Consider the following 25,511-nt stretch of genomic DNA (forward strand, 5'->3'; position numbering starts at 1 on the left):
CATTGTGATACCGCCGGGACTAATGTTTCCACACTCTATCATCACCTCTCTGAACCAACCTGTGCTCCTGATGAAGCTCATCAGTACAAATAATTTTATACTAGCAACTTCTGATACGTCGTCAAGGAACCCACGACCTATAGTTGCAATTCTTTTCCTGTATAGGGCTTTACATTAACATAGATGATGTTTTACAGACTCCTCTTCTTCTACCTCCTGACAGCTTCTACAATAGTCATAGTAAGGTAAGTCTAGCCTGCTGGCATGTCTGCCAATTAGACAGTGACCTGTTAGTACTCCTGGGTAATAAATAAAGTAGTTGCGATTCTTTTCCTGTATAGGGCTTTACATTAACATAGATGATGTTTTACAGACTCCTCTTCTTCTACCTCCTGACAGCTTCTACAATAGTCATAGTAAGGTACGTCTAGCCTGCTGGCATGTCTGCCAATTAGACAGTGACCTGTTAGTACTCCTGGGTAATAAATCCACTCATTTGGATTTGAGTGATTTGAATTATTAGGTGATAGGGTATATTCTCAATAGTTATTGCCACGAGAATAGTCAAAAAATCGATTTCCACTAGCTGGAGGAATATGTTGAAACTCGTTACCATTTACTCCTTTTGAATATGTGTGAGAAAGATTGGAAACTCTGGGAAATCTATGGGATGTTTCTTTGATTATAATTTTGTTTGCTTTTGTTTAATCTTATTTACTTTTAAAATTCGTATTGCTGACTTAAGGTCAGTTACTAAATTAGCATTTATTAATGCAGTTAAATAATTTGGAAATTCCCATTTTAACGTTTTTAAACTAATCTGTTTTAGCTCTTTATACAAAATGTTGTGGTGGATATATTTTCATTTCTTAATTTAATACAATCTTTTACTCTAAATACTTCTAAGTTAATTTCTTCGCACAGTAATTTTACGCTATTCTTAAATTTTATATCACTTATTTCCAAAATAAGAGTAGACACAGGTGTATGTTCGCCAAATTCATCAATAAGCAATGATTGTCGTAGTGTTGTCCAATCAGAAAACGTAAATGGGCGAGAAGGCGCAAATTGAACATTGTATGATTGGGCAGGGAGTTTACCATTTTCTGTAGTATTCGCTGTTATTTAACAGAAATATGCATACATACGTACATACTTATGTACATCAATATGGAGTTCATTTGCATTCTTGGGTATGTACACATGGAGGAATAGAATTTTTTATATTATCACTTATCAATGAATACATGTGCGCGCACTGCTCATATGTACATACATATGTATGTGCGTATGACATTGTCGAACAGATAATGCATACACAAACTTACAGACATGTCAATATGGCAGTCAAATTGCTGAAGCCCAAATGTATAGTAAATCAGACAACAACAACATTTTCATTCATGAACGCAAGCGCATATGCAATTAGCTAAGTCGTTTCATTCATAAAAGCAAACGCCTTACACATCTCCCCGAGCATGCGTTTTCCTATAAGCGTCTTTTCGCGACGATGGCAAAAGCTAGAAATCATCATATCAATCGATGCTTTCTCTAAAAGAGAAACGTGACAACTCTGCAAACCCACAAAACACAACGTGACAAAAGGTACAACAGAACTTTTGTCGACTTAAAATAGTTTCTAAAATATTTTTCCGTGGCTCGCAAAAATCTGCATCAATATATATGCGCGTTCATATATAAACATACATATTTACAAAGATTTGTTCCCAAAGCTGTAAGAGCAGCAAGGAAAGCGATAAGAATCGGCGAGCGTTCGTTTATTTTTTCATCTCAGATTTTCTACCAACAACACAATGTTATGTCGCTTTGTCATCGCGTTAGTCCTTCGACAGATTGATTTTTTGACATAAAAGTAAAAACCGCGAGATTCGGTCATTGGTTGACCGTGTCAACAGAGATTTAATATGAAGTAATGTACATACTTATCTCCATATTCATACATATGTTGTTTGTAGGCAAATTTACAAATATTTTTCTTTCATATATTTTTACATGTACTGTAATCAGAAATGCTGAGGGAAAAATGCAACTCTTTATATTTGTGGTTGAGAAAAGCAACATGTGGTATGAATGTGAAATGCCGACGGCAAACACACAATTCTGTACTTTTGTGACTCCATAATGGTGTCAAGTACATGAATTATTTTAAGAAAGATGTCAAAATATTTGTAAATTACTACTAATAACTCATAATAAACTAAGAATGATGATCAGCACTGACATACCCACATACGTATGTAGCAGTGCGCGCACATGTTATTACTGAGAAGTGATAATATCATGATCTCAATACGTGAAGGTGTACAGGTTCATACATAGTATGTACATGATACATGCGTATATAAGTTTTAAATGATGAAAGGTAGGATTTATATAAATAACTATTGTAATATATTAGGTTTTTTAGTGTATTAATATATACATACACTTATAAAATTATAATATAAAAGGTGCGTTGCAAAGTAAATAGTAAAAAAGTAAACTCTAGTGGCGTCATCTATATGTCGACTAGTGCGTTAGAATCTGCTATCCTTTTATGTTTCATGACATTTCATCTATTGGAAGTGAAGTTATTGCGTTTTAAGTGTCAGTATGTTTTTGTCATCGGTGCGAAAATGAGCTTCGAACAAAGGCCAACATTAAATTTTGTTTTAAAATTGGTAACACTTTTACCGAAACGTTTCAACGTGTCCAAAGTGGTCGTGAGGACATAAACGAGGACGAGCCGAAACCCAAAAAATCGCGCCTGGAGAAGTCAAAAGTGAAGACAATGCTGATTTGTTTTTATGATTCCAAGGGTATTGTCCACAAAGAATTTGTTCACCCGGCCAATACAGCTGGAAAAGTATGATTGTATTTGTAATATGTATTACCTCCGTCTTGCAGTGTCTTGTGTACGTGCGATCGTTCATCCAGTTTTATCGCCAAGGCCTTATGAGTTGTACTGTGAATCCGTAAGTTGACGCACTAATTACTTTAATGTATTGAAGTTTTGGTATCCGTGACTTATTGGGTAGATTTCTGTTAACTTTGCAATAAGTTCTTATTGCCCAATGAAAATATCTACCCGAATCTCTTGTGTACGTCCATTCGTTGCTTGTTCCTTTATTACGGATAAGACTAATGTGAGAAATAACGTGTATAAGTTAATTTCCATACGAATTATTTCTATAATATTGACGTTTCGATATTCGGGACTTGCTGAGTAAGATCTCCAAATTAAAATTTAATATAATTCATTGGCCTTTTATTAGAGCTTGCATTTTTTTCACTGGTGGAACCCCTTCTTTATTATTTGTTTTATTAACATAGTATTACTCGTGGTTCTGTTAGAATAAAAAATTATAATTGGCATTATTGTTAGCGTCGATAAATGTCAAAATTATGAATTATTTCTTAAGAAGTACTGTGCATAATGAAAATTTAAGAAATGTTATTAAAAACCACTTTTTCAACTTAACCTACCGTCATAAGAATAAAGTTTGTAGTTCGAACCAGGGATGGACACGACCACAACCAAACGACTCTCACAAAATGACATTGTGTTTGTGCGTTTACAGTGTGACAAAGCGAATCAGCGAGTTTATGCTGGAGTGAATACGTACACATGAATGTATTAAAATTAATATTATTTCAGGTTGAGTGGTAGTTAGATTATAGTTAAAGAATTTGGTATTTATCAAGTAATCAATCAACTGCATATTGGCGACTGACTTTATCATCGCTTTGTCCCATCGTAAAGTGTTGAATACGTAGACGAGCAGCAGCAGGCAGCATCTATCAAAAATGAAAATACACACGTTTTTATGGGCACAGTTATTTAGACAGCAGCATGATTTCACAGCAGCAGGCTTGCAATTGTCGCCGTCGCTAAATTAAAACCAGCTCTAAATATGCCGACGACAATGGGCAGCTGCAGTATTGCCACAAATATTTGAAAAGTAAAATTATTCAAAGCTCTAACAAATCTAATATTATTTTACCAACTGAAGCATAAAATAGCACTGATATATTACTTGTAATATCAATTGTAATTTATCAATTAACAATGAATCGACCTATTTACTTATTTTTTTGGAAAAAAAATTTCACTTTGAACAAAACATTAAATTCCATTGAAGTGAAAGGTTTTAGTACGGCAACAAGGAAAATTTGCACATCAGCTGTTTAGTTGACGACATATGCCGACCAGAAAATTTCGCTGTCGTGCGGTCGTTTTGTGTTTAGAGCATAAGTGCTCGTTTTACACTCTTCGTTTGTGCGTGTTAGTAACAATCGCTTACACTCTTTTAGCACATGATAAGGTTTTGCCCAAGGATAAAGGGATGCACTACTTATATCAGTGTGAGAGCACTTCAAAATTAGTGCTTTTTATAACATTTTGCATTGTAGCCATATTAGTCCAAAAAAAAATTGGGGGGCATTGAAATTAAAACCCCCAACATTTATTAAGATTAATAATTATTATTTATATATCCGTTTAACACAAGGAGAAACTATTTAAATGCCTTTTGTGATTATATTAATGAATTGATTTTTCAATTTCAATATTCCATACTTAATCAAAAGCTCTCAATTAATAAATGTGTCTTATAATTTTCAATTGAAAATTAATACGACTAAGCATGGCATTACAAAAGATTTCATCGCATATATTTCAATTTCACGTTTTCTTTTATATTCATTGTTGCCCGAGTTCAGGAAGTTTTGACGTTTAGCTAATGCTCACTCATTTCAGATGAGTGGGGCATCTCTTTATCTCTGGTTTTGCCCATCCCTGGTTCAAACTAACGAAATTTTGTTTGAAAAAGTACTTTTTTCGTTATTTTATTGCGTTTAATGTTAAAAGTAAGGATATATCACTATTAAATACCAAGAAATTCTTTTGTTGAGAGCACTTAATAAAAAGTTGAACGGGCTTCTATTCCATGCCGATAACTAACAAATAATTATAATAAATAGACACTACAGTGTGGGAAGTTTATCTCGGAAATTTACTTTTAAGGGTGCAAGACAGATTGTAAAACAGTTAAAACTCTGGCAGATAAAAGTGAAATGTTATATATTATATACATATGTATGTATTCCATTTAAAATGAATCATGCAGGAGTTAGTTTTAATTAGATTTACAAAAAAATTTCTATTGATCACTGTTTGTATATAAAACATGCACGGTCCGCTTAGAACAGGCGGTTAATACCATAATTAGAATTTTTGAAAAATTACTTGCAGCAAAGATATGGAAATGAGTTTATTCCTTTTATTCAATTTACATAAGATGTCATTTAGTGTAGGAAAGAACATTAAATAAAGTTCATATATAGATTGCCATCTTTAAAATAAAAAGAACATTAGAATAGCAGATGTAAAAGTTTTGGAGAATAAATTAAATTTAGACAATTTTTTTAAACGTACTGGAAAATATTCCAATTGCCAATGCCAATTTTGCTTATTTTTCTGTCAGACATTTGTTTTGATAGAAAAATTCAATGTAAGTTTAATGATTGCGTTTCTAAAAAAGGTTTGATTAATTTATTTTACAATAAAAACTATACTCCACAAATAAACTGATTGCTGCTGCTGACCTCTAGTTCACTCGGAGTCTGTGAGAAAATGGGCGGAATTGAAGGATGGAGGAGAATGGGGTTGCTTATAACTTTTAATATTTAAATGTTGTTTAGAGTTATTTACATTAGTTTAAGTTTATTTTCTAATATTGTCAAATTTGATCTGGCAATACTGTCTTATCTAAGTTTTATATTTGTCATCTCTCTTTTATCATTCATTCCCTTTATAATTATCTTTGTTTATGCATATTTAAAGTTACGGTATTTTAAATTCCGTTGAACTCCTATAAATATCGGAGGAGCTCTTCTCTGATTGTAACTCGGTGCTGATTGTTATCATCTCTGGTTTGGTGTCAAGCAAACCGTTCATAATTGTACAAACTCCAATAAAGCATTGAGAACTCTACCCGCTGGTAATCTAATTAGTTCACATTTTGGTGCCTCTTGTTAGGACTAATATTTTTTAATTTTGTAATTGCGGTTGTGGGGTTTCATGGCGGAGCTCCATTGGCGTACATCAACGGTGAAAGCAATAAAGCGCACGTGTCTCGGAAAGTGCCATGGAAGGTCGTGATGTATTTCACTTTCAACAAGAGCTCATGTCGCTTGAATAACATTTTGAGCGCTTCATGGAGAACCATAATCGTCTGATTGTAGGAGCTACGTCCTCCGAGATTGGCCCACATGATGCACTTTTGGAATCAGTAGAGGAGCTGTATACTGCGGCATGCAGCAGGCTTAATCGTCTCATCGGATCGTCAAGGGTTGAATGTAATGTCGCTGACGGAGCGCACAATTGTCTCACAATATCTCTAGATCGCCATTTAGTGGATCTCAAATTGGAAACGTCAGCTATTCCGTTTTTTGATGGAGACATGTGTAAATGGTTAGATGCGATAACTAAGCCAGATTGGTGAATGAGGTGGCCTAGTGCAGAAATACCACAGTTAAAAGACCTTTTGAAATTTCATAACTAATAGCCCTGCTCCTAAACCATCGCTCTCATTAATGGTTTGCCGCCAGCAACGGCCCATGGGGACGCATGTGGTCATTGCGGGTTAGCGCATCGTATCGTCAGGTGTCCTACATTATTGGCTCTTAGTATCGAGCAACGGTTTGAAGTCCTAAAGAGACTGAAGGTATGTTACAACTGCTTACGTACGGGTCATTCTTATCGACAGTGTTCGTCTGGTAGCTGTCGAAATTGTGGTCGTAAGCAAAACACAATCCTATGCCGAGACACGTTCAACCACACGTCAACGCTTGCCTCTACAACGACGCCGACCGTATGCAATGGGGTACCTGCGGAGGTGCCTACAACCACAACAGCATGACTAGCCGCACCTGCAAGACCCCCGCTGCCAACCTTAGCCGATAACCCTTTTAGTAACCGCGCGTGCGTATGCCTTTAGAAAAGCATCAGTGCAGCGAATGGCACGAGTTCTATGCGATCCCGGATCAAAGGTTAGATTTGTGACTAATCGTCTAGCAAACTGTTTGCAGCTGTATCGACGAAATTGTGAAGTAAGGGTAGAAGGTGTATTTGCTGCCATCAATACTCGAGTGAAAGGCAGCGTTACGTTCACTCTTAGATCAACAACAACTAACTTTGAAATGAGAATTGATGCCTTGGTTTTATCGTCCATTACTTCCCCGACTTCAGCAGAGAAGATTGACATGAACCAATGGCCATATTTGAGAGACATAGATTTGGCGGACACCCGGTTCGGTACGCCTGTAATTATCGACTTTCTTATCGGCGCGTAGGGGCGACTCATAGAAGGTGAAGTCATCGGGGAGGACCAGACGATCCTTTTGCCCAGCGTACCCGCTTTGGATGGGTCGTGTTTGGTCCAGCAGCCGTGACTCTTCCTGCAAAGGAATCATTGCTCACATTCACCACTTCGCTAGACAGGGAGGACCACCGGTTGGAGGAAATGGTGTCTAACTTTTGGCAAATGGAGGAAATCGCAGTGGTTGACGATCTGCCATAGAATGAATGTGGGCACATCTTCGAGACCACTCATAGCCGTACCGAAAAATTACATTTCATTTATGAGGGAGTATGCAGCACTCGCACATATGGAATTAGTACAACCACCTTACGATCATACTAATTGCTACTACATTTCTCATCATTCGGTCACAACGTAGTTCCTCGTGGTGCTCAACGCTTCGGCACCTTCCAGCACAGAAAATGTTCAGGCAAGTGTTGGTTGAATCTGAACATCGCGACTATCAACGAATTATATGGCGAGAGTCTCCTGCAGACGAGATCCAGGTGTATAGCCTAAAGACCATCACTTATGGCATATAGGCTCGCCGGTCGATAGTGTTGTGCGTTTGACGGTCGGTAACATAGTACTACATAGTTGTAGCTTGTCAGTAATGTATGATGTTGCCTCATTCGCTTTTGTATGAGTACCTTCACATAAAAAGTTTTCGAGTCGAAGCTAAGCAAAATGAGTGAGCAACTCTCATCTTTTTACGCTTTGCCAAGCTTCAGTCCCCATTTCTATTAGACAGAAACACTGCAAGCAAAGATTTCATTGTGGGATACCGTTTGTTTTCTGCGCTTCGTTGTTTTAGTATAAACTGTCACGCAAAGCGAGGAAAATTGATTGTGAATGAGACTTTATGATATCTATAGATATTACTATTGATTGAAGACAAAACATAACCTTGGAAGATTCGTAAAAGGGCCGTTTTCTCAATATATGGTTAAAAGCTTTATTTGAACTTTATCGGCAACATATTGAAAAATGGTTTCATCTATATCTGGTTAGCAAACATCTGACAGTTAAGTTCTTGTAAATTTTACCGAAAGAAGGAGTCCTAGTTAGTTTCTAACCATATCATGAAAAAAATCAGCTGCTTATACGGCGTTCAGATGCGTACTCTATCTATTGTCCTGCATTATTATTAAAAGTATGGTATATTATGTATATTTGCATTCATATAAGCATATTACATGCAAAAAAGAACTAATAACATTTAATCTGACGAATTTAATGTAAATATTTCTTTGAAACCGAGCGCTGTTGCAAACATGAAAGGAAATCGGTTAAGACGGCGAAAAGAGTCCTCGTCTGATCGTGTACTTACATGGCTCATAACGTTTAGACAGTTTTGCATGTTTACAATGCTAGTTTGGTAGACTGTTTTTTGCACGCATTCACAATAATCAAACTATCTGTAGGTAAGCGAAACACAACTTGGTGAAAACGGTTCTGTTATTTAAAGCTATCATCCAGTTAAACTACTAACGGTTAGGATCCGAGTATTGAGAAAACGGCACTAAATCTTCATATAACTTATGTTCGCAGTGAGACCCATAAAAGTAATCTATTACCATGATATAAAGGAACAGCGAAAGTGCCCGTTCACAGTACTTTCCCCGCTTTCGAGGCGTACGTTGACAATAAAATCAACATGGCCGCCTCTGTTGAGTTTGAGTAGCGAGGGGTTGAAACGGGTTGGGCATAACAAAAAGCGCCGTAATAATTATTTATAAATATTTTCAATGATGTTTACTGATATTAACAAAATATGATATTATACCATGTTGATATAAGTAAATAAGCGGCATATTTTTAAGAATTTGAATTAACTTATTAATAAACAAACTGAAAAAGCAATTCAACTATGAATGGACGGAAACAAATAACCATTGTAACAGAAATTGATATTATAGGTCATAATAGTTCATATAATCAAAAAAGCAAAATTTATCATTTACATACAAGTTTCAATTATTCATTTAAATAATTAAGCAAAACTTATAATTGTAGATATATCAAGAATTAATTACTGAGCCGATGTTTTCTCTGATTTAAGTATATATATATTTAATCACAAATTTTATTTACGTTTTACTTTTCAGCATTTAGTGATGAAAATATGTACAATATTTCATTCTCTTTACATAAAACATTATCATATTATTATATAGTGCAAGATTTAGTTTTAAATAAATTATTTTATGTGTTGAAGTTGCAATATCTTTATAGTATAAAATACGATAGGCCTACCCGGTAGCTGTCTTTGTATTTCAGCATTTTGCGATTAATATATGTACAATAGTTTATCACAACTCTTAACATAAAAAAATAAAATATTATTATACAGTTCTAAGTTTAGTTTTTAAACATAAAGACTTCTTAAATAAATTTTTTGTTGGAGTTCCAATATCTTTATATTATAATATACGGAAGATATATTTCTTTCCTACAAAGTATTTTAAATTAGATTTCTAACAAAACTTAGCCACTCGAATATTCTAATAATTTTGATTTGTTCTGAGATTCGTGACAATTCTCGAAATTTTAGATTTTTTGTCAGCGATGCGCTTACTTTAGAGATCATATTATTGATTTCAAGTTTGTTAAATATTTTTACTTCTTATTTAAATAATAAAAATGCAACTTTCTCTTTTGAAAGTATTGTTTGAGATACAGGAATTAATTGAATGGAATAAATAATAACATAAATAAATGCACAGATACGAATAAGTATCATATTTCATAGCTTACATGTTCTGTTGCGAAAGAATGCAATTTTGAACACAAATTAAAAAATTTACCGTTTGACTTATAGCATAAATAGTATTTTACTTTGTTAAAATTAGCCTTTGAAAAAGTATATAACAGATTGCTTAAGTCAGTTGTTTTTGATCATTATACTTGTATGATGGTTATTATATTAAAATCCGAGCGGTATGGCAGCTTTTTTTTAAATTTTCGATATGGCAATTTCGGCAAATCAGCTGCGCATAGTTTAAATTGTATAAACATGATGAGTCTGTGTAAATATTAAGAAGATGCAAAGATTGTATTTTAAATCGCAAATGTTTGGCCACATAAATAAATTGTTGTGTAATTGGTGTTAAGAGTTCTTCTCTTTTAAAAAAAATAAAGCCATGGGTAAGTAAAGCAGTTCTGCGACAGAACTGCGAAAAATAGCATTAGATTGACAAGAAGAAAAATAATATGTATATATAAGCAACAACGTAATAAAAAATACTTTAATATATGGACGTTTTAAAAGTTTGCGTAGAATTGTGTTATATAGTGTATATTAATAAATATCAATAATAAACTTTGTAGAGCAATTGGCTTTGAAATTTGTCGTGTGTTATTGAGTATTTTCGTAACGTAATGTACGTAATAATGTATTTACATATGTATGTAGACATATTTTGTAAATAATAATCAATTCATTATTAACTATTATATTTGGGTGTCACCTGTTAAAAAATGTGCCTCCATTGATTAGCTATTTCAATATAAGGTCGATGATACTATACAGCTCTATATATATGTAGACATGTATTTATATTGAATGTATGCATGGATATAAGATAATGACATACAGGGGTATGATAAGTAGTTTTATATGGTTTTTTATCCTAAATATTCAACTATTTACCGGGAAAACTTTAGTATAACGTCCTACGCTTTCGGGGATAAAATGGGTATGGGCGGATAGAGGAGATCCTCCAGATCAAGAATATATATAGATATAGCCGCGGGAAACTTATAGTTTTCGAGATATTTGGGTTTAAAGTTCAAAATATCGACTATTTAAAGTACGCATTTTTCCCATTTCGAATGAGTTATACACTTATATTTTCCACTTTTATATCCACTAACACTTCACTAATTCGTTTGTACACATTTATTTTACATTATATAGTGCAAAAATAGTTTAATTCAATAATTAAATTATTGTTTAATTTTATTAATTCTGACAATAACAAAAGGGTTGCAAAATTTCAAATAACCAGTGTTACCTTATCGACATCTTTTGTAATTGAACTGAAAGAAATTAAAACAGATAATACCCCAAATACAGGAATCCAAAACCTAGAGAAATAAACTATTACAAAGCATTGATGTTAAGTATTATGTTATACCCTCTATGACAATATTACTTTTTTCTTGTAGAACTTCTTTTTGCGTTGGCGGCCTTCGGCCGCGCTTCAAAAAAATAACCCTGGTCGGTCCAACACCGGGGTGAATCAAGGTTTTTTTGCGCAGAACTCCTTTTTGCGTTGGCGGCCTTCGGGCGCGCTTTAAAAAAATAACCCTGGTCGGTCCAACACCGGGGTGAATCAAGGTTTTTTTGCGCAGAACTCCTTTTTGCGTTGGCGGCCTTCGGCCGCACTTCAAAAAAAATAACCCTGGTCGATCCAACACCGGGGTGTATCAAGGTTTTTTTGCGCAGAACTTATTTTTGCGTTGGCGGCCTTCGGCCGCACTTCAAAAAAAATAACCCTGGTCGATCCAACACCGAGGTGTACCAAAGTTTTTACGCGCAGAAATTCTTTTTGCGTTGTTTCCTGTATCTAGGGTACAATCTCTCTGTATATTATATTTTTCTTCGTTTACAAAATATATTAGTATGGCAACACTGATGTTTTGACATTCACAACCATTTTGTTATTGTCAAAATTAATAAAATTGAAGAATGATTTAAATATTGAAATAAAGCTATTTTGCAGCATCTAATATAAAAAAAATTTCTAAAAACGAATTAGTCAAGTGTTAGTGGATATAAAAGTGAAAAATATAAGTGTATAATTTATTTTAAATCGCAAAAATACGTACTTTAAATAGTTGAAATTTTCAACTTTAAACGTAAATATCTCGAAAACTATAAGTTTCCCGCGGCTATATCTATATATATTCTTGATTTGGAGGATCTCCTCTATCCGCCCATACCCATTTTATCCACGAAAGCGTGGGACGTTATTCTAAAGCCGACCCTATTTACCTAATATACGATCCTAAAATAAACACACATTACCACCTTTAAAATAAATTAGTATAGGAAATATGTAGATATGTAACCGGCCAAAGATTTTTAACTTGATTTTCATCGGTCAGTTTGAATGGCAGCTATATCCTATATTGGGCCAATCTGAAGAATTTGTTCAGAGAATGTAGCGTTGCTTTGTACAATATTCCATGCTTAATTTCGTGAAGATATCTTATCAAATAAAACTTTTTCCATAAAAGGACTTGCTTTTGTTCGACCAGTTTGTATGGCAGCTATATGTTATAGTGGCCCAATATCGGTTCCAACGAATGAGCCGCTTCTTTGGAATAAAAGACAAAACAACATCATATTATTTCATTGTGTTGAAAATGTCAAATTTTGTACCGGAAAGCGATGAAGAAAAGTGCTGCAGAGTCGCATCAAATGCTTGTTGTTGTTGTAACGGTTATCTAGTCCCTGCTTGGGTTGTCGAGGAACATGGTGGTCATGCCCTATCACTGCAAAAGATGGTTTCAACGGTTCAGAGATAATGATTTTAATGTAAGAAATGAAGAACGTGAAAGACCACCAAAAATTTTGAAGACGCCGATCTGCAAGCAATATTGGATGAAGATGATACCTGGAGTTGAAAGCAAATGACAGCCATGTTAAATGTTGCACAACAAACAATTTCAGACCGTTTGAAAGCTATGGGAAATATCGGAAAGAATGGGAGTCACATGAATAGAATAGAAGACAAATGGAAAACCAAAAAATAATTGTGAAATTTCGCTTCGTAGACTAGATAGAAAATCAGTTCAGCTTCGAATTGTCACTGGCGATGAAAAATTAATTTATTTTAAGAACCCTAATCGGAGAAAATCATATTTTAATTTGGAACAACCATAAACATCGACTGAAAAAACAGATCGATTCGGTAAGAAGGCAATGCTCTGTGTGGATCAGAAGGTTGTGGTGTATTATGAGCTTCTAAAATCTGGTAAAACTGTTAATAATAATCGCTACAGACAAAAATTATCAATTTGAACCATGCATTGCGACCAGAATGGCCAGAAGACACGGCAAAGTAATTTTGTTACACAAAAATGCAACTGCACACAAAGCAAAATCGGTTCAGGATAACCACTTCGATTCCTACGCATAAGTCGAAAATTGGGTGTCTGATTAGTTTGCCTGAAAAGACGAACATTTCTATTGACATGGTATCCACAAATTGCCAGAAAGGTGGTCAAAATGTGTAAAACTCAAAGGTCATTGCTTTGAATAAATTTTTTTTTCTTTTCCATTCAAAATTAGTATTTCATTTTTACAAAAAAACTCATTTCATATCGGTACACATAGTATACTGACGCACTATCACGCTGATCATATATATATGTATTTATTTCATGGGGTCTTTAAAGTATCCTTCCGGGTGTTACGAACTTCTTGGGAATTTTAAAATACCATGTTCAGGGGCAATCAATGGGATTTAAAGTTGCTTTTAATCATAAAAATATAGGTGTTATTAATGGTCATTTACTTAAATACTTATTTAAATGATTTTTTTAATTTTAATTATTTCAATATTCTTTAGCAAAAATGAAAAGTTTATGTAGAGTCGAAAAACTTAACAGTACCTTACCTCAAATGTTGAACTAATTTGAAATAACTTACTTCTCTAATATAAGAGCTAACCTGACTATAATATTTTGTAAGAATGTCAAATTGTTTTCACTTAAATTTTTGAAAGTTGAAAACATTCTACACATGATTCAGGTTGTGTTACTAGATAGCGTGCTTCTTCTTATAACTTGGTTCAAAATGGTTGGTTGCCATAGTATTTTTAATATGTTTATGTTCTTTTCTCATGAAACCGCTTAAAATATAACTTATAACAAGTAAGGAAGTTCTAAGTTCGGGTGTAACCGCACATTTTATACTCTAGCAACTTGCAAGGATCAAAGCCCTGGAAATAACTTCAGGTGCTGACAAAATTTATATTTGAGATAAGTATTGATCCAATTCAACCACTTTTTGACACAAAGACATTCTATTATCGAGAGTTTCACTTATTTATTTTGTTATATGAATTTCAATTATATTATATATCTTATACATTGACCAATATTTTTGGTAAAAAGTCAACTATAGGCACTGGTCCACACATTCAGTACCTTGGGGCTTGAACAGTTTTGGTTCGATTTAGACAATTTTTCGTCACAAGGTGGCATACTTTAAGCGCATTATTCACGCAAAGTTTTACCCCGTTACAATCATTGTTGCTTGATTTGCATAGTGGAAAGTAAAACAATCAGATGAAATTTAAAATTGTGCTATATGGGAGGTAGGCGTGGTTGTACTCCGATTTCGGCCATTTTCGCACTATAGTATAGAAATATGAAAAGAATGTTATGTACCGAATTTTTTTCGGTTAAGCAAATCCCAAGATATGGGTTTTGACCTAAAAGTGGGCGGTGCCGCGCCCACTGTCTAATTTTCAACGCGGTTCCTATTAAGTCATCTCAATTTAATGTCTCTGGCGTGTTTAGGGCTTGATTTATCGCGCTTTTAGTAGTTTTTGACAGTACCGTGGGGAGTGGCCAGGATTATCACCCGATTTCATCCATTTTCACACTGTCGATATAGGTGCTAAAAACATTTGTTCCCAATGAATTTTGTTATTATAGCTTTAGCGGTTTAGGAGAAAGTTTCATAATATAATAAGATATCTAAATTTTTACTCAAGTTACAGCTTGCACATACTGTCACCCGGATTCCAACTCGTCTCTTCATCCTGATCATTTCTCTCTATGATATATATAGAGTTAGCCCCCATACACCTAATACAACAATTTTCGAATTTTCAACTGACTTTTTACTTCATATATAATATATATGATATCTTGATTAAATTCGGAACGAGTCTTTCTATGATAATTGTGTGCCCTTGTGCCGTCAATGATCTGTTAACTTTACACCAAAACATATACGAATAAAGTAGAATTAGTCGACTTGAATCTGCATGAAATCGTTTAACGCATATTATTAATGTACGACCTATTCCCAATTTTTGGTCACTGCCGATGCGGAAAAAACTATGTGAATATTAATTCATTTATGAACAAATATATTTAACAAACTTGTATATTAAAAAAATAAAAACTTGAACAAATAAAATCACAAAATATAAGGTTGGCCATTATTTCCCTTCCGCTTTTTTGCTCTTCATTCAATGCTTTATAAAAAGTGTTACAGTGATCGGATTTAGTTAAAATATGCGCCGTTTTGGTCGATGATCTGTTTCCATCTAGACGGCAACTTCATCTTATACCTTCCTCGTAGAAGCCCCCCTCCTTATTTGCGAAGAATTCGGACAGCCACTTTTGACAAGCCTCTTTTGAGTTTAACTTCACACCACCAAGGGCATTCGCCATGGACAGGAACAGGTGGTAATCACTTGGCGCTACGTCCGGGCTATATGGTGGATGCGATAAAACCTCCCATCCGAGCTCCCGTAGCTTCTGACGAGTCATCAACGAAGTGTGTGGTCTGGCGTTGTCCTGGTGGAACACTACACCCTTCCTGTTGGCCAATTCTGGACGCTTCTGGTCGATCGCCTGCTTCAAGCGGTCCAGTTGTTCGCAGTAGATGGTAGAATTAAGCGTCTGGCCATATGGGAGCAGCTCATAGTGGATGATTCCCTTCCAATCCCACCAAACACACAGCAAAACCTTCCTGGCCGTCAATCCCGGCTTGGCCACTGTTTGGGACGATTCACCGGCCTTCGACCACGACCGTTTTCGCTTGATATTGTCGTATGTGATTCATTTTTCGTCGCCAGTCACCATCCGCTTCAAGAATGGGACGAGTTCGTTCCGTTTCAGCAGCATATCGCAGGCGTTGATTCGGTCCAGAAGGTTTTTTTGTATCCAGCCTTCTGCAGATGGTTCAAAATGGTTTGGTGACCAACTCCCATCTCCTGGGCGATGTCACGAGATGCCATATGCCGGTCTAACTCGATGTATTCCATGATTTGATCGGTATTTGTCGTCACAGGTCTTCCGCCGGCTGGCTTATCCATGGTGTCGTTTTCACCGGCTCTGAATCGTCGAAACCATTCCTCCGCGGTTCGAAGTGATGATGAAGAGTACCATCCCCCAAAACACCATTAATCTCACGGAACGTTTCTCTAGCGGATTTGCCTTTAACGAAGGAAAACTTTAAAATAGCGCGAATTTCGGCGTTAGTGAACTCCATGTTTACACGTCTATAACTGTTGAACGCAATATCCAAACTAATCATGCATAGCGTTGTTTTGTAGATTATGTCAAGACCTTTCAAATTATGTATAGTGTTAAAATAGCGCGAATTTCGGCGTTAGTGAACTCCATGTTTACACGTCTATAACTGTTGAACGCAATATCCAAACTAATCATGCATAGCGTTGTTTTGTAGATTATGTCAAGACCTTTCAAATTATGTATAGTGTTGCCAGATACGAGCTCTGTAGCGCTTTGTACATAGCCGCGAAATTCAAAAGACAAAAAAGCGGAAGGGAAATAACGGCCAACCTAATATATAAAAGTTTTCTGCTGCTGTCGAGAATCAACTAACATAAGAGCGAGCTAGCTCGCGCTCGGCGGGGGGCGGACGTAGGCGAGCGAGCGTCCCGGAGCGCAGCGGAGGGCGCCTAGTATATATATATAAATATATATCTAACTCGAATAGTTTTAGGTGATACAAACAACCGTTAGGTGAACAAAACTATTACACTAGCAACAGGTTGCGAAAGTATAAAAATCTATAAACTGATGATTTAGTTGTAAACAATTAATAATAATTTGTATCGGAGATGTTATGAAGTGTTTTTGCATTTCAAAAAATTATTTGTGTCTTCAAGAATATTTCAATTCAAAATCGAGGTTTAATTTTTTCCAAAAAATGTACACATCTAGCAACTCTAATTGCCTGATGACCTATTTAAAAAAGTCAAATTCATTATAAAATTTGTAAACTCGTTGCGGACGCGCATTACGTTGTTGGTAGCTGCTAGCTGGTAGGGAGAAGAAGAATGCGAAAAGGAAAAAGTTGTTCTTACAAAGAATGATATAACGAAAAAGTAAAGAAACGGAAAACTAGCAGAAATTAGCAAGAAAAATTAAAATGTTTTCTTAATTATCACATCATATTAACACTTGAAAATTATTCAATCGAATTTTTAAATTTACCATTCAATGCTATAAAAGTAAACAAAATCAAATCGAATGCGTTAAATATCGCTTGTTTATACATGTGTTTTAACAGCTGTTTCTTCATATGGCCGTAGCTCTTTTCTGCTAGCATAAATTAGTAGCTCTCTCTATCTGCTTCTTACGGTAGCATACTTGTGCTCTCTCCTGTTAGTTTCTTGGGTTAAGAAACGGTTTTCCAAAGGAAACCTGCCAAGGTTCAGTTAGTTTGCCATAATCGTGTAGTAGTATTAATAAGTATACTTTATACTTAAGTATAGCCATTTTGCAACTCAATAAGAAGAAGCTCGAAAAATAGGAAATACTGAAGTTGTATTTAAAGCAGCCTTCTTTTGTGTGTGAGAAATGGCTCCGTTAAGTGGTAAAAATAAAAATTTGAACCAAAATGGACTTATGCATATATAAATCTATTGTGGTTGTTTTAGCGGCAGAAAACATCCCTGAAATAATTTCGAGGAATAGTTCCGATTACTTAGACTCGACTGTCGTGGGAACGGATCGACGCTTTGTAACGCTGTTCTGGAACCTCTTTCTTAATGTTCAATCGGAATAAGCTTAAAATTTGCCGAAATAGTTAAAAAAAATGTGTCTTATATTTGGTATTTGAAGCCGAATTATCGGTCTTATATGAACATTTACATATTTTGAAAGCTCTGTAAATAACATTTATTTACCTCTTATTATTCCTTTTTAATTATTTTTAATATATCAGAATTTTATCACATTTATTTCATGTTTTCAGAAATGGCTTTGAATGTGGATACTAATTATCAGTCTTTAAATGAAGGTAATCCTTTTAAAAAGGAAAGTGAAGAATTTCATATTCAAGATCATGACGATACTCCGGGAGATAGTGGAATTATGATACATGTTGTTCCCGAAACAAATAAAGGTAAAATTATTACTCTATTCGATTTGAATTAACTTATAGTAATCAATTGCTGTACTGTATATGTCATGTTGCACTGAGTATAACTTAAATTTAGGTAGAGTTTTATAGCTGAGCAACTACTCGATCAATTTGAAACAAATTTGGTGCTTTACATCCCTATATTAAACTGGGGAAAACTCGGACAAAACTTACGTCTACTTTCCGTATAACCCAATTCTAAATTTCATCAATTTGTACAATTTACCATAGATAAATCGAACTTCAGTGAAGATATCAGAGAAAAATTTTGCTCAAATAGTGTTCTTAAGATGAGACAGATTTTGGCTCCCTTAGATTATGGAGCCGTTGTATTTCCTAAGGTAACTATTTATAAAAAAAAATTTCTGCAGTGTAAATAAAGTCTAAAATACTTTGCTTATTATTATTTCCAGCTTTCAGGAAGGGTTGCAAATTTTCTAATTACAAAATTCGCAAGTAATTAAATGTTTAATTTCGAAATTGGAATAAAAGTTTAAAATTTTAGTTTTTAATCCCAAAACCAGAATTCAAAATAATAAATGTTTTTTTACTTTAAAAATTTAAGTAACAATTAAAAAAAAACTCTTAAAATTAAAAGCTGATATGTAGAGATAAAAAAGTAAAGGTTTTGCGTAATTCTAACTGAAATACTTATTATAAGTAAATTTAAATGAGACAATGTTATGTTAAAATTACAATATATTAAAAATGATCCTTCCTTTACATAGATAACCAAAAAATAATTCAAAATTTATAAACATTTTTTTTATTTAACAATTTGAGTTAAAGCTTTTTTTTTGATTTCTCAATCCGGTAATTAGAATTAACTTTTAATTTTAATCCGATTTTTGAGATTAAAAATTTATTTTTAATTTTCCAATCTGATATATGAAAATCATTTTTGATTAGGTAGGTAGAGTGGCTGTCTTACGGCATACCTAGGCCTTTAGGAGGCCCATTGTGGTAACACCGGGACCAAAGTCCTCTCATTCTATTGGCTCCTCTTTGAACCACCCCGTACTCCTGATGAACTTCATCAGCACTAAAAGGTTTATTTGTGCAACCTCCGAGAGAGGTTTTTTAAAGAAAGCCTTACAATCGCATAGAAGATGTTTAATGGTGGTCTGCCACCCGACAACTTCTACATAGTCGTTATATGGCGTTCCAAGTCTACTGGCATGTCTGCCTATTAGACAGTGGCCTGTTAGTACTCCCACTAGAGTTCTTATATCGTTCTGTTTGAATTTTAATAGTCGTGCCGGCCATATTCCATTCATGCCACGTTTGCCTGCTTGTTGAGCAAGTCAGAGATTGATTCCAGCGATACTCAGCTATGTTTATAACATGTTTGTCGATTAAATATATACAACTAGTATATATATACCCTCTTTATGGGAGTTCTGGGGTGGTGCCTGTTCTGATAGTTGCCTACACAGTCAATATCACTATGTCCTGGAACCCATTGCAGGTTTATCTTTGTAGGCTTTCCATACGTCTTACCGCGTATTTCTTTTCCGTTATTGGCCACAATATTAATATACCGTAAGTCATAATCGGTCTTACAACTGCTGTGTAAAGCCAGTGAGCTACCCGAGGCGTTAATCCCCATCTGGGCTCCATAATTAATTTATACTTGTAAAGTGCTGTAGCTGCTTTCTTTACCGTAGCTTCCAAGAAAGCTACCTGTCCAAAATTAGTCCCATGTAGCTTGCCTTATCTTCTAACGCCTGTGATACTGTGAGGCGTGATATTTTTGGTTCAGATTCTAGAACGAATTGAAATTGAGCGATGGTTATTCTGAGCGAGTAATTGATTTTATAATTTCTTTTCTGTATGTGGTTTTGGAGCGGATGTCGAAGGCAGATCAAGATAAAATGTTTTCTTTGAATTTTTACCTTTTAGTGGATTAACAATGCAAATATAACAGTCTGTGTGATGATCACCAGGGAACCAAATTATCGACACTTCAACCTTCATTGCTCTTTTTCATCTCGGTACCAGCCTATAACAAAACGAATATTATAACCTAATTAGTCAATAATTATTATAAGAAAAGAGGTAATAAACTCACTATCCAGAAAATATCTGCAAGAGTTACATGACACATTTGGAGCCCATTTTTTGTCCTGATTTTTATTTTTTAGCAGATTGAAGTAAACTTGACATGCTTTGCTTTAAATTTTTACTTAACTCACACTTTTTTTTCTCATTTCAATAAATTCGTATATATATATATAAAATTTTTTTTGGCGAAAATCAATAATGATTATATTGCTATAATGGCTTAAGTAATACCCATGCGGAAAACAAACAAACATTTTGTTGAGCTATGTTATAGGAGACCATAGTAAGGTAGCTATTACTCTTGTTGAGAGATGAGATACATAAAATATATCTCCACAGAGATGTACATGTCTCCGAAACCACTAATAGCAAATCATCCAAACTTGCTCAAAGCAAGTGTTTTGTTATCCCCTTTAACGCTATGAAAATGGATGAAACCACTCCCATATAACGGTTAAATGGCCGAAATCGAGTCACAACCACTCCTACTTCCCATATAACACAGTTTTAAATTCCATCGGATTCTCACATTTTCCAGTATACAAATCCAGCAGTAATGAATATATCGGGATAAGACTTCGCACTTCTTCATCTCGAGTCTAAAAATTGTCAATATCGGACCAAACTTGTTAAAAGCCAGCAGATACCGAATATGGAGACCCAAGTGCATATTGCTTACTTTTTACCGAACCCATTTGTGAGATATATTATTGAAATTTGGAAAGAAGCCTTTCCTGAAAATAGTATTCCTGTATATCAACAATGGATTGAATCGGGTAATTTTTCTCCTTATAAGATTTTCGATTGGCTTTATACCGTATATATCCGTCAATGTGTAAGATATCGTAGAAACATTAAGTGAACATTAACTATATATATGGGATTTGTAGGGCTACTAAGCTTTTTTTTGTAACCGCGCAAATATCGAAAAAGCGAAAAGTTTAAGCGAAGTTGCAGCAACGATTAAGTACAAAAAACAGTGACGCTATGTGTGGTCAGCTATTAGACTAACTTTTTTTAGCAAAATTCTTTTCCTTAAATAATATTTTAAGCAATATTTCAATACCGTTCAATACATAGTTTCCGCTAAATACATAGTTTCGTTTTCTATTAACCCAAGTACATAAGTTACGCAATTGCTCCTTCGTATATAATGTAGTTATTAAGAAAAAGAGAAATGTAAAAAATGGGAACGCAGCATTGCAAGAGGCTGCTTACATATTAAGTACATAGTACATGTTAAATGGGACTAGCTAATGTGCACAAACAAATATTCATATATTTGCGTGTACGAAAACATAGCGATAGCATAAGTGTACAAAGCAAGCGCAAACAAGCAAATATGTATGTACACAATGCAAATACAATTATTAACTGCATTGAGTTGAATGACTTCTAATGCTTGCCCTTGAATATTAGCCAAATAAATAGAGAACAAGAAATAGCAAAAAATATATTAGAACATATGACCGTATAATGCATTGGTTCTCACTCGGTGACCCAACATCCCGGCCCCGTTGCAAGGCATTTCAAACAGGTAGAAGTGCTAGCTTGTGAATTGGTCGCCGAATGATTCGTTTCGTTGTTCGAATGTCCACCACACGCACTTTAGAGTCCTTTCCTTGAATACAGTTTATACCTCTTCCAATGTGCCGTTTTGATGTTTGGTCGCTCCGAAAACCACTTTGATCGTACTTGAAGTTCGTTGATGTATTTATTTCACCACTTGTTCCAAAACATTTGTTTAATGCTTGTGACCTGTTTCCACCGTTGTACGTTTCTGACAATCTCCGCTCTGGGAGTGGCCTAACAACACCGGAATTAATACTTTATAATCGTTTGGATCCGATGACATTAGTGTTATTGACCGATAATTTAACACAGCTTCTATCTCAACCAGGACTGTTGTTAGTTTCTCAGCTGACTGCTGCCTCCCAAATACCGCCGAAATGAGGTTGGGAGGAATAAAATTTAAATTTATAAATTCGTTAGCACTATATTTTATAATTGCATCTTTGTTTTCGGTTTTAAATAAAAATTATTTTAATTCAGCTAGTTTGTTGCCAGCACCCACAAAATTTGTAGCGTTATCGCAAATGATGTCAGACGGTAGACCTATTCTTCCAATCATGCGCTTCAATGACGCTAAGAATGCGTCCGTGGATAGATGATACAAGTTCGATGTGAACCGCCTTTGTCGCTAGACATAGAATATCCCAATGTACGCTTTATAAGGTGTTTTGCCTCGAATACGCAAATATACGTTGACTGGTCCGCAGAAATCAATACCGCACCGCGCAAAAGGGCGATATTGAGTTAATTGCTCGACTTGGTTCATCAGCTTCGGCTTGTAACGTATATAATGTTTTCCCGATCTGACGATGTGTCTTGCTAAATCGCGCGCATTGACTATCCAAATCTGAAGTTTTATCAGTGCTACGAGTGCCTTTGGTCCTGCATGGTAGTGTTTCCGATGTTGATGGCGAAAGTAAGGCACAACTAATTCTCATTTGGTTGGCAACAGCATGGGGTGTTTCCTTTCTTCTGGAATATCTGCTGATTCCAATCGACCTATAACTTTGAGTATTTGAAATCCTTCGGTATACTCGAGAAAAGGATTTAAATAGCGTAACGAGCCTTTTTTTCTTTCTCTCTTTCTGTAAAAGATGAATTTCATTATGGAAATGAATGGCGTGATGTAACTCTTGTGTTGAAAGTGTTAATGAGTTATTAAGATTTGCACCATGTCGAAATTTATTGATGAAGCGGAACATCCAAGCTCTTAATCGAAGGCTGCTGGTGTCGTTACTTATATTGAATTAACAAGTTCCTTTACAGAACATCCTCTAGATAAACATCCGCCGGGTTACAATGCGTAGGTACATGTCTCCAATGGGCAACTTTGGTTAAATCTTGAATTTCCGAAATTTGATTACCAACAAAAGTTGGAAGTGTTGCAGAATGCATCTTCAGCCAATGTAATACTATTTGTGTTAAATTTTTGCTAAAAGACTAGCAAGAAGAAGAGCGCCGCAAATTTTTAATTTGGGTAACGATTGTTTTTTGGTAGGTGCCAACCTGGACTTCGCAGTAAGTAGGCAAATGGTGGTAGTATGCCGCATTTGTTGATAACGCGAGTACATATTGCGCAGCCATATGCACGAATCGATGCGTCACAAAATCCATGTATCTGTTCCATTTTAGTCCAAGTGTACTAGTGATGGATGTATCTACGTTTAGGTTCTTTACAGAGTCGTCTTTGAATTGTTAATGATTTGAATACCACTTTGTTAATTTAAACTGTCCTAATTCTAACAGATGTATTACCTCTTGCTTTATCTGTAAAAGTTCGGTTAGAGTATCAACACCACAGAGAGTCGTCTACGTAGAATGACGACTTTACGATTTATGCGCCAATAATGTAAATTGTTCTGAATGCTGCTCAGCTAGTTAGAACAAACTCCGTATAGCAAGATATAGTGCAGCAGACATACCATACGTTACAGTATTCAGTTGATACGTGTGAATATCTTCAGGCGGTGAACTCCTCCATAGAATGTACTGGAACTTTCGATCATCTTTGTGCATTAATACTTGGCGATACATTTTGACTATGTAGGCAGTGAGTGCAAACCTATGGAATCGAAAACGAAGAAGAAGAAGAAAAAGTTCGCATTGAATTGTAGGGCCAACCATCTAAATATCGTTTAATGATTTTTGGGATGTGGTTCGACTCGAAGCTTTGTTGTTGTACTTGTTGCTTTTAGCTACCAATGATGTGGTATAAAATAATGTGATTCGCTGAGATTTGGATTTTTCACAACGCTCATATGATCTCGTAGTCGCTCATAACTTCAACGTATTGTGCTTTCAATTGTGGTGATTTAGCTGATCGACGTTCTAGTGCTTTGAATCGTCTCAATGCCGTATTTGGCTATCGTTGCGATATTTGGCTATCGGTACCTAGCGATGTAAAGGAACCATAAATATCTGAAGCCTTCAATTAAGCTGGTAAAACAAATAACAAATTTATTCCTTCCAAAAAAATTAGTGTTTTGATGACATACCGCACCTTTAACCGTTCTAACGCCTTTGGGTAGTTTTCATTTGTCATTTGAAACGCATTTACAGTTTCTAAGGCTTGAGCTTGGCGAGAATTTTGCAAATGTTAAAATTTTTCAATATTAGTTAAATAGAACTCACGATCAATTATTTGCTTGAACGAGGTGATCAAATTTTGTTAATTCGAATACTTGCCATCAAACGTAGGAAGCTTAAGTGGTAGAAGTTTTGAACTTGATTGTACCACGCAAGTTGTGTCCGAAAGTGAAACGTTGTTATCTTCTGCCAGTTGCGATTGGTTAGCCAATTTAGTTGTGATGTAAAGTTCGTCCAGATCACCACGTCCTCCATCATCCGCATCCAAACTTTCGATGTCAGTTTGAATTGAAAGAATCTGCTTAAAGTTGGACCCCAGCATGCCCAAACGGCATTTGTATTCCGCAGCTAAAAGAGCCTCTCCACCTGATCGCAAGCTGGCGTCGACGATATCTTAAATGCGCATAATATTTTTCTTGGTGCTCGCGCGATGTTGTCTTAGCTCGTGCAAAGACATTGCAGAACAGGATCTTGTATATGCTTTTTAGAGCCTTCAAAATTATTTTAAAAAACAGTAGTTAAGCAATAAGTGATTAGTTAATTTTACCACAAAAAGTTTATAAAGCCAAGTTATACTTGTGTATGGGTATGAACCAAACATGCGAATATGATCTGCCGGCAATGGTAACGACGAGACTTAGCGGTGGCAAACTGGTGTGCTGTGCTGTGTGCAAGCAATGTTGGTGACGAAATCCAATGATAATCTCCAGTGACGATAATATCCAATGACTATAATGTCCAACGACGATAATGTCCAACGATGTAGTCTAATACTGACC

General features: G+C 35.3%; 1 protein-coding gene across 2 annotated transcripts in view; it reads left to right on the forward strand.

Annotated features, from left to right (window-relative positions):
• Nucleotides 1-10,346: 10,346 nt before the first annotated feature.
• Nucleotides 10,347-25,511, forward strand: part of Atg9 (autophagy-related protein 9) — a 52,690-nt gene continuing 37,525 nt past the window's right edge. For both annotated transcript variants that reach the window (XM_014241891.3, XM_070110241.1), the window contains exons 1-2: nucleotides 10,347-10,511; nucleotides 18,343-18,492. In XM_014241891.3, coding sequence (XP_014097366.1) covers nucleotides 10,508-10,511; nucleotides 18,343-18,492 — 154 coding nt within the window. In that variant the 5' untranslated portion in view covers nucleotides 10,347-10,507. The remainder of the gene's footprint in view (nucleotides 10,512-18,342; nucleotides 18,493-25,511) is intronic.

This window comes from Bactrocera oleae, chromosome 5 (genome assembly GCF_042242935.1).
Source record: "Bactrocera oleae isolate idBacOlea1 chromosome 5, idBacOlea1, whole genome shotgun sequence".
NCBI classification, from domain to species: domain Eukaryota; kingdom Metazoa; phylum Arthropoda; class Insecta; order Diptera; family Tephritidae; genus Bactrocera; species Bactrocera oleae.